At 42.2% G+C, this 11,242-nt stretch overlaps 1 protein-coding gene across 1 annotated transcript in view; it reads right to left on the bottom strand.

The window, feature by feature from the left end:
* Positions 1–4,711, bottom strand: part of CMAS (cytidine monophosphate N-acetylneuraminic acid synthetase) — a 48,227-nt gene extending 43,516 nt beyond the window's left edge. The window contains exon 1 of the mRNA XM_006897202.1: positions 4,440–4,711. Coding sequence (XP_006897264.1) covers positions 4,440–4,699 — 260 coding nt within the window. The 5' untranslated portion in view covers positions 4,700–4,711. The remainder of the gene's footprint in view (positions 1–4,439) is intronic.
* Positions 4,712–11,242: the final 6,531 nt, after the last annotated feature.

Below are 11,242 nucleotides of genomic sequence, written 5' to 3'. Positions count from 1 at the left end.
CGTCCACCAATCTTGACCCCACATTTCTCCTCATAGAGCCCAGCCTCCCAGATAATCTGTTCTGCATATAGGTTGAAAAGGTATGGAGATAAGATTGAGTAGACAAAAAAAAAAATCTGTCTCATTTCATTCAAATGATGGTTTTTAACAGAATATTTTCCAAAGGTTCTTAATAGAATGTCCAACATTCTCGTCTGTCCTTGAAAAAAACATCAGTCAAGGTGCTACAATTTTCTTCAATTCATTCCTTGGGTAAATATTGTGGAAAAAGTGAGTAAAAGGGGAAAAAAAGAAGTCTTCCAATCCTTATCTGTAGGTCAGAAAAAAAGAGTATGCTCAAATCAATGCATTTTAATCAAAGGTCCGCTTTACAGAGCATGTGGAGCACACCTAGATGAATGTGACAGCACCTTACTAATTACCTGAAGCTTTTCATCTAGTAGAGCAGGGGCTGCCCAGGGAAAATCCAGTCGACCTATATTTTTTTTTTAATCAAGCTTTACGGGAATACAGTCATGCCCATTCATTTATATAAGCTCTGATTTTACTATAATGGCTGTATAGAATACTTGTAATAGAGATGGACATAGGACACAGTGGAAAATTACTGAACAATACCACTAATGTCACACACAAGCAGAAATCCTGCTAAAGTTCATCCACAAATAGTACATCGAACAAAAGAACTACCAAAAATACAAGCTGGGTGTGGAACTAGGGACATCACTGCCAATGTCAGATAGATCTTGGCAGAAAGCCGAGAGCACCAGAGGAATGTCTACCTGTGCTTCACTGACTATGCAAAGGCATTTGCCTGTGTGGATCACAACAAACTGTGCCTCAGTTGAGACTGCAGTGCAGTTTCTTACCACTAGGCCACCAGAACCCTGTGGCTAACTATGACTGTGCTCATGCAAAAGTTATACTTGGACCAGGAAGTAGATGTCAGAGTAGAGCAAGGAAACACCGCATGGTTCAAAATTGAGAAAGGAGTGTGTCGGGGATGTGTCCTGTCTCCATCCTTTTTCAATCTATATTTGGAATATATCATTCAGGAGGCTAGTCTTTATGAGTGGGAATAGTGACATCAAGATTGGTGTCTCAACAACCTGCATTATGCAGATGACATAACCTTGCTTTTTGGAACTGAGCAGGGCCTGAAGCATTTGCTCCAGGTCAAGGCCTATAGTCTGCAACATGGATTGAAGTGCAACATCAAGAAAACAAAGATTCTCATCACTGGGCCAAATGGCAGCACCATGGTAAGTGGCAAAGAGATATTGAGATTGCTAACAATCTCAGCTTGCTTGGTCCCACAATCAACATTCTTGGCACCAGCAGTTTGGAAATCAAAAGATAAATTACATTAGGAAAATATGCTGCCAGAGACCTCTCCAGAACGCTAAAGAACAACAATGTTAGTCAAGGGACCAAGGTGCACCTGATTCAGGTCATCTTTTCAATTACTTGATATGCTTCAGAGAGATGGACTATGACCAAAGGTGACTAAAGAATTGATGCTTTTGAGATGTGCTGTACTGAACATCACAGACTGCCAAGAGAACAAGTTTGTCCTGGAGAGGATTAAACCAAGTTTCTACTTAGCAGCAAGGATTTAGAGGCTCTATCTGACATAGAATGGGCAAGATGCCAGGAGGGACCAGTCCCTGGAGAAGGCTACCATGTTTGGAAGGGTTGAGGGACAGTGCAAGAGAGAAAGACCCTCGATGAGACAGATTGATACAGTAATTGGAGTAATGAGGGTAGATGTGTCAGAGACAGTGAAATTGGCTCAGGATAGAGTAGGGTTCAGAGCTATTGTGCATAGGGCCACTACGAGTCATACTCAATTCAATGGCATGTAACAACAACAATAGAGATGACTTGGCTTGCAAAGCCCAAAATAATTTTCCATCTGACCCTTTATAGAAGGGAAGAGTCAGAAAAAAAGTATTACAATAGGTGGATAAATCTTGAAATGCAGAAAAAAAAGTCCTATTTCAATTAACTCATTGGAGTCAAAGACTCCTAGCACTAGAAAGAGTTCTGAAGATACAACATTCTCATTTTAGAAACATGAACACTAGCCATTGAAAGAGGTAGAAACTGTTAAAACACCAAAAATACAGGGAGGAAATTTCAGCAACAAATCACATAGCATATGGCAGATACTCTTCTAAGGTCTAGGCACCCAGATGGACAGTGGCTAAATGTATGGGTGCTAAGCCTATGGTTCAAACCTACCAGCAGCTCTGTGTAAAAAAGATACAGTGTGTTTCTGTAAAGACTGCATGTTCTACTATGTTCTATGGGGTCATTACTAATTGAAATCATGAAACCAGCCCCAAATAACTGGTATTCTAGGGACTGTTTATAAATGAGAATAAGTTGGGGTTTTGCAGATGAGGAAACAAAGAGGTGAAGATTTGTTAAACAGCTGCCAGAAGTGCTCTCTCTCATAAGACTTTATTATTTAACCTGACACATTATGAGGAACCCAACCAGAATGATATCATAAAAGGAGACCTGGAAGAATTTAGAAATTGATGTTTCTGGTGAAAAAGAGGGGCCTACACACACACACACACACACACACACACACACACACACGAGGTATTAAATATTTACTGAAACAAGCTTGTCCTTAAAGTTTTTGAATGCCACTGCAAAGCTATTCTTGACTCTATTGAAACATTATAGGGCAGAACAGAAATGTTCCATAATTTTCATATAAAATCTTTACAGTAGCAGACTGTCAAGTCTCTTCACCTGCAGAGGGGCTAATAGGTTCAAACTACCAAACTTCCAGTTAGCAGTTGAGCACTCAATGAGGTCAACAGGTAACCAGAGATTGATAAATGCAAGTTTTGTTCTCAGTTAATTTACTATAGATGTGACCCACTAATCATTTCATAAATATACCAATTCCATGGACTGCTAGGAAAACAAATAGATTTGTCCTGGAGAGGGTTAAACCGGGTGGCTCCTTGGAGGCAAGGATTCTGAGGCTCCGTCTGGCTTACTTTGGACATGTAGTGAGGAGAGACCGGTCCTTGGAGAGGGACATCATGCTTGGGAGGGTGGAGGGACGGCGCAGGAGAGGAAGGCCCTCTATGAGGTGGATTGATTCAGTGACTGGGATAATTGGGATGGGAGTGTCAGAGACAGTGCGATTGGCACAGGACAGAGCGGAGTTTAGGGCTGTTGTACCTAGGGTCACTATGAGTCGCAGGCGACTCGACGGCACATAACAACAACAACACCATTTTACTATATCATTTTGGCCTGGATCCCTTAATCCTCCTCCTGTTTGTGTCCTCTAAAAAAGTGAAAATGTTCAAAAGTCCACGAGGACAAGCACCAAAGTTACAGTCATGTTATTACCTTAGCTCCAAGGACATACATTAGGACTTGGAAAATGCTCACTGAGCTGAAATTGTCTAGTCCTTTCCTATCTCTCCTCTGCACATTTCCTACTACATTAGCATTATCTTTTGAGTGCCAACTCCACCCAAGGCTTCCTTTGGGTGAAAACATCAACGAAATTAGTAAATTTATACACTTTTAAGTATTTCCTTTTCAAACAAGGATAATTAAAGGAAAATAACTTATTCATATAATTTTCAAAACCAGCCATCTTCTTGCAAATCAAAGCCCAATCACCAAAAGGTGAAGACAATTTCAAAATTCAGGTGTAGTTAGTTAGGATGAAGCTACTGTGCGCAAATTAATTCTTGGCACAGACTCTTAGTTTTCTTTTATGAATGACACCGGTTTGTAGTCTAGCCAAGCCGGAATATGGTAATATCGATACATGCACAATTAACATTGTCCTCTGGACAAACAAGATTCCAAAGTTCTGATAAAAACATTTACCATTGAACAAATGACCTATACCTTCGTACAGTCTCTCACTTATGCAGAAACGAAAGATTATGCTGACTCACAGGCAGATAACACATACATCGCAAAGGTCAAGAAAGGATCTCCAAGCTGAGCTTGCGAGTAGTAAGGCCCAGACACCTTCTGTTCATAAACCTGACACCTCTCTAATCAATCAGGACCAAGAGTCAGTAGAGGCTGTGCAACAGGGGAGAGCAAAAGGTCCGTAAAAAATGAGTACACGCATGCAACAGACATTTCCCAGGAGTGGCCCCTTTCACTTTCCCTTAGGAGGTCCATCTAGACGGAGAAGACGGAGCAAAGAGGGACAATTAGCCCTCTTCTGACAGGTGGGCATTCTCAAGGTCGGGGACTGATTCTGGAGCTAAGGAACCAGGAACTTGGCCCTTCCTCCCCCTGCTTTCAGCGAGCACCCGCACACGGGAACTTGCACGCCCCTTCCAGGAGTGCCACCCAGGTACCCCCAAATCCTTAAGTGCCCAGCCGGGTGGCACTCCCCCGCAAACCCGGCCCAGCCCCCTCCGGCACATGCGCACCTCTGGAAGACCCCCGAGTCCAAGGCCGCACGCAGGACCCAGCCAATAAGCGGGACCCCCGCCAAGTGCTTAATGTTCTTCAGGGGAATGCCCTTGCTGCCGCCCCGGGCTAGAATCAGGGCCGCCAGGTGCGGAGGCTTCTCCACTCCTCGGCCCTGGCCGCCGCGAGAGTTGCGCTGTAGCTTCGGCGGCCGGCCCCTGGATGGTCGCCCCCGCGGGTTGGAGACAGAGGTAGTGGCCCCCTTCTCCACTGAGTCCATCTTTCTCCCACGCCTCCTCCCCAGCTTCTCCACATCCGGGAGCTCTTAGAACCGCCACCTCAGCGCCGCGCCTCCACTGCCCCGCCCGCCCGCGAGCCCGGTTTCCGAACTTGGCTCCACCCACTATCCCCGCCCCTCGAGGTGCCTTCCGGGAGTTGTAGTCCGCTGACATCTGGCCTGGGTGCCTTAGGCCCGGTGGCTTCTAATAATGTAATCCCAAACCCAAACCAAGTCCTGGGAGTTCCAGAATATCTGGTAGAAATGTGGCTTCTGGTGTGTTTGATATTATCTAGAGATTACTAAAATAAACTTATGCATTATTGATCTCTTCTGAAGAACGACCTCAATTAGAATCTTATTTTTCACATTAGAATTTTAATGGATTTTTAACTTCAATTTTCAATGTACAATCGGTAACAAAACTTAGTTTTGTATTTCAAATCTGCATATTCCTGTTAACGGTCTTAACTAATTTTTTAAAAACAAGTTAATTATTAACCTAATTCCAACAACAACAACATATTCCTGGTGGCCTAGTGGGTAAAGAGTCTCTGTCATACTCAGTTGCTGATAGCCCACTGAAGAGTCAGCTGTGGATCGGTTCCGCTGGATGGCAATGAGCTTTTGAGATGCTCTCGGAGGGAGTTCTAGTAGTGTAGAGTTGAGCTACTAGCCAAAGTTATGCTTCTTTGGCAGTTCAAATCCACCAGCTGTCCTATACGAGAAAGATGGACAATCTCCTCCCCTGAGATTGAGCCTCCAAAAACTCCCTAGCTCTCTAGTGGGCCATCTAGGAGTCTGTTCCGACTCTACAGCAATGACTAACTCATGTCCCTGGTGCCATAATCTATTGTTCAGCAGTTTGAATCCAGCAGTAGCTCAGCAAAAGTTGGGAACAAAGAATGAGTAGTAGGAAATTATGGACATGTTGAAAGAAATGCGATATGAGACCAAACGATTGCATCTTATACAATCTATGTTTCATTCATTGAAAATGTTTGTTGTTAGGTGTCGTTGAGCACCATCCTCACTGCCTGACTCACTAGAGCCCATTGCAGCAGTCACTGTGTCAATCGTCTTGGTTGAAGGTCTTCCTCTTCTTTGTCAACCCTCCATTCTTATGCCCTCTCTAAGGAGTAACACCTTCTAGCAACATGTCCAAAGTATGTGAGACGAAGCCTTATTCTTGCCTCCAAAAAGCACTCTGGCTGCACCCTATCCAAGACTTAACTGTTTGTTCTCTTGGCCATCCATGGGATGGTCAGTGCTCTTCTACAACACCACAGCTCAAAGGCATCAGTTCTTTTCCTGTCATCCTCTCAGATGCATAGCAAGTAATCAGAAAGACTATGGCCTGAGTCAGACACACCTTAACCTTCAAACTGACATCACTACTTCTCAGTAATTTGGAAATATCCCTAACTGCAGACTTTCCCAGTGAAATGCATCTCCTTATTTCCTAACTGCTAGTACCAAGGGTGTTAATTCTGATTTAAGCAAGATGAAGCTGTTGACAGTCTCAATCTCTTTTCCATCCATCACCACACTGCCTATTGGTAAAGTGGTAAAAATGTTTGTTTTCCCAACATTGAGATGCAATCCATATAAAAGGTTGCATTCCCTGATCTTCTGCAGCAAGTCCTTCAAGCCCTCTTCACTTTGAGCACAAGATTGTCTCATTCCAATCTGATCTCACACTCCTCCTTATATAATCCAGCTTCTCAAATAATTTGTTTAGCATACAGATTAAACAGGTATGGAAAGAGACTACAAACCTTGTATACTCTCTTCCCAATTCCAAACTATGTAGTGTTCTCTTGCTCTGTTCACACAACAGCCTCCTGGTCCAGGTATAGATTCTGCATAAGCACAATCAAGTGCTCTGGGATTCCCATTCTTCTCAGTGTCAGCCACAACTTCATTGAAAATATTCATTGACAATACCTTTTCTAAAAGAATGGTGATGAAACATATGGATCTTATTTGATGGGCTACACAGAAATCAAATTGACTATATCTGTGGGAATAATTCTTGGAGAAGCTCAATATCAGCAGTAAAAACCAGGCCAGTTGCTGACAATGAAACTTCTCTTGTTCGAGTTCAATTTGAAGTGGAAATGAAAACAAATCTACTATGTACTGGAGGAAAGTCAAAGGATGGTTCAACCTCACATGCTTAAGGAATCAGTTAAAGCATGTTTGTCCTGGAAAGCAATTTAACAGGAACTAAGAAGTATTCATTGCAATAGAGTGTGGGAAATTAGGGGAGAATATTTGCTTTGTGGTTTTCTTGATCTAACATCAGATACCTTTTGGTTGCCTGTCTCACATGGGCTTCTCAGATGGAAGATCTGGATGGATTAATATTTAACTTTACTTTATTCAAACCCTTGGACACTATCACAGAATCTAAACTCTTTCTACCAAACTCATTCTAGAAGACTGACATAGGTGATTCCTAATTTACTACAGTTCCATTCTGATGATGATCATAAGTCACTTTTTATATAAGTAAAATACTTAATCAGGAGATGAATTGCATGGGGAAAGTCAGCTGTGAGGGACCTCTCAAGAGTACTGAAAAGCAACGACGTCAGACTGGAGACTAAGGTGCGCCTGATCCAGGCTATATATAGTCTTTGCAATTATGTGCTATGCATCAAAGAGTTGGACAATGACTAGGTATGATAGAAAGAGAATTGATGCCTTTGAGCTGTGGTGCTGGAGAAGAGTGTCAAAATATACCATGGACTGCTAGGAAAACAAACAGGTTTGTCCTGGAGAGGGTGAAGCCAGAATGCTCCTTGGAGTCAAGGATTCTGAAGCTTCGTCTGACATACTTTGGGCATGTTGCAAGGAGGGACTGGTCCTTGGAGAGGGACATCATGTTTGGGAGAGTGGAGGGATGGCACAGGAGAGGAAGACGCTCGATGAGATGGATCGATTCTGTGAGTGGAGTGGTGGGAATGAGTATGTTTGAGATGGCAAGGCTGGCACAGGATAGAACAGCATTTAGGGCTCTTGTACATAGTTTTGCTATGAGTCACAAGCGACTCGATGGCACATAACAACAGCAATTTACTCTTATTTGTAGTTTTTATTATTATATATCTGATCTTTATGAGTTTTAGTGTGTTAGAAATCATATATATACACATTTATAAGTATATTTTTATATTTATAACATCTATTGTTGTTGTTATATACTGTCCAGTAGATGAAGACTCATAAAGATCCTATGAACAAATGTGAACTTTGCCCTATTCTTCCCCATCCTCACAATCTCCAACACACACAAGACCATTGTTGCATTCACTGTGACAATCCATGTTGTTCAGAGTCTTCCTCTTCTTTTATAACCCTCCTCCTCCCCCTGCATGATGTCTTTTTCCAAGGATGAGCCCTACCTGACAACATGGCCAAAGTATGTGGAAGGAAGTTTCACTATCCTTGCCTCTAAGAAGTACTCTGGTTGCACTTCCTCAAAAACAGGAGGGAGTGCTTTTGGAAGTCTGTGGAATATTCTGTACTCTTCTCCCACAATACAATTAGAAGGCCAGGAGTCAGGAAATCAAAAGATGAATTGCACTAGGAAAATTTGCTGAGAAGCAATATCAGTATAGAGACTAAGGTGCAGCTGATCCAGGCTATGGTCTTTGCAAATACTTGCTATGCATTAGAGAGCTGGACAATGACTAAGGATGTCAGAAGAAGAATTGATAGCTTTGAGTTGTGGTGCTGGAGAAGAATCTTGAACACATCATGGACTTCTAAGAAAACAAACAAGTCTGTCTTAGAGAGGGTGAAACAAGTTTCTCTTTGGAGGCTAAGATTTTTGAAGCTCTGTCTCACATACTTTGGCCATGTGGTCAGGAGGGATTGGGCCTTGGAGAAGGACATCATGCTAGGGAAGGGTGGATGGACAGTGTAGGAGAGGAAGACCCTGGATGAGATGGATTGATACAGTAAATGGGGCAGTGAGGATAGATGTGTTGGAGTCAGTGAGACTGACTCAGGACAGGGCAGGCCTCAGAGCTGTTGTACATGGGGTTGTGATGAGTCTCAGGTGACTCAATGGCATATAACAACAATTGTTCTTCAGTCATGTGTAAAACTTGCAGAAATCATAAAAGTAAAGTTATGTAGCTTTGAAGTTTCGTAAGATTATGGTATTGATGCCACTTGTGGAAGGTTCTGGATCAAGTGGATTAGCTCTAGGAATGAGGATGGCACACCTCCTCAGAAAATGAAGGTTGTTTGTATTCATTTCCTTTTCCCCTTCATATCATTTGCAGTAGTTTATCACTGAATCCTGACTTTGCGTACAGACTTGAGTAAAGTGGCCAGTATTTGGATCCATCTTTTCAAGAAACTGAAGCACTTTATTTGGTTAAAAAAAAATAAAAAATAAGAGATGAACAGATTTCACAGGACAACTGGCAGAAGACAAAACAAAGTAGTAAAATGGAACATGGGACATGTAGAGAGCTGGAGTCATAAATAAATAAGTAACAAGGGGAAAACTTGCTTCACATTTTTTAAGTTGAAAGAACCGAACCGAATAACAAATTCAAGCCTTGAGTTGCAATCCCGACAGGAGCTATGGGCAAAACTTTGAATGATCCAGGAAGCAGCAAAGGAATATTGAACAAAGAAAAAGAGTTACTGTACCAAACATGGAAATATTTCTGGATGTAACATATAAGCAAGTGCCAATGGTAATGAAAGTATAAGTTCAAGTTGTACTGGAAGGCGTTGGCAAAAAAATAAATGTCTAGGAATTGATGGGATTCCAAATAACATGTTTTAAGTAACAGATACAGCCCTAGACATGCTCATCAGTTTGTGCCAGTCAATTTGGAAGACAGGTGCTTATCAGTCTGAATGGAAGCGATCCATATTTGTTTCTGTTCCTAAGAAAGTGATCCGGGAGAAAAATGCAACAATGAATTAATGGAAATCCAAAATCTCTGTAAATATTCATTAAAATTAATAAAATAATTTTTTTAAAAAAACAAAGTGATCCAACAGAATGTGGAAACTATCAAATAATATAATTGATATTATATCCAAGCAAACTGGGGTAATCGGGATGGGTGTGTCAGAGGCAATGAGATTGGCACAGGATAGAGCGGGGTTTAGGGCTGTTGTACATAGGGTCGCTATGAGTCACAAACGACTCGGTGGCACATAAAAACAGCAACAACAACAACTAGGGAACTAGTGCAAGGAGACAAGGATGGTTTCATCTTGCATACTTGGGGCACACTAGTAGGAAGGGGCTATTCCTTGTAAAGGGACATGATGCTTAGAAAGGTGCAGGGTCAATGAAAGACAGGAAGATGCTCAACAGATAGATTGATACAGTGATGACAGCTGTGGACTCAAATGTGTCAGACATGATGAGGATGGCACAGGATAGGACAGAATTCAGATCTATTGTTCTTAATATCACCATCAGTCATGCTCAACTTGATCGCACATAACAACAGCTAACTTTATACAATGAACATTTTGTCAATTTTTCTTTCTCATTATTCCTTTCTTTTTCAGCATTTCTTTCTTTACAAATCCATTAAGTCCTAAACGGTCAATTCCCATCCTTCATGATCTCTGAGCTGTGACTGTGTCGTAGCAAGTGGTAACTGGCCCAGAGCGGATGCCGTGGCGGGTTTTCAGAGGTAATTAATTGTTGTTGTTGTTGTGCTGTTAAGTGCTGTCGAGTCGCAGGCGACTCGTAGCGACCCTATGAAGGAGAGTCCTTGACGCTTGGGTGCCTTTCATCCTCTCTCCAAGTTCATAGGATTTCTGGAGGCAAGCTATTATGGAAGTGGATGCCACTCCTCCTTCCACGCTTGTTTAAACGGGGAGCTCCACCCCACTCTCAGTCCGCATTGGGTAGCCAACCATTAACGCATTTGACACATCCGTGTCACAGTGTTCAGCCTCACAGCAACCACAAGTGACTGCTGTACGGCACCTTGTACACCAGGTCTATACGACCTAGAGGAATGTCTGAACAAAAACAATGAAAGACTGTCCTGAGGGCCGCGAACTAAAAGTCAGCCACCTTTGTCTTGGTCACATCGTTTTTCTCTTCACTTGGCCAGCTTATCTCTCTCTCTCTCTCTCTCTTTCTCTCTTGTAGAGGTGGAAATTGCCCATCCTTCTCCCATGGAGCAACTGGTGGATTTGAACTGAGTGCTTTCAGGATTGGAGTACAGCTTCTTACCACCAGGCCACCAGAGCTGTCACACATCAGTAATATCACGCTGTAAATGTAGTGTTCTTGACACATGTGCATTTTCCCACTAATCTCTTCCATCACATTATCCTGATCAAATGCTTTGAGTGTGTATTCCAGATACACTAATGATTATAAGTTTGGCTCATAGAAATTAAAACACATTATTAGTCAGGAACTATGTTTATGCTAAAATTTAGATAAAATTTGCTCATATTCCTATGTTACATATAGTTGTAAATCTGTTTCATGTGGTAAATGTCCTGGTTTGGCATAGCTTGCTTGGACAAAGAATTAAA

This window comes from Elephantulus edwardii, unplaced genomic scaffold (assembly GCF_000299155.1).
Source record: "Elephantulus edwardii isolate Elephantulus edwardi_28Jun2011 unplaced genomic scaffold, EleEdw1.0 scaffold00206, whole genome shotgun sequence".
Lineage (NCBI taxonomy): Eukaryota > Metazoa > Chordata > Mammalia > Macroscelidea > Macroscelididae > Elephantulus > Elephantulus edwardii.
This window is presented reverse-complemented; position numbering and strand designations above follow the sequence as displayed.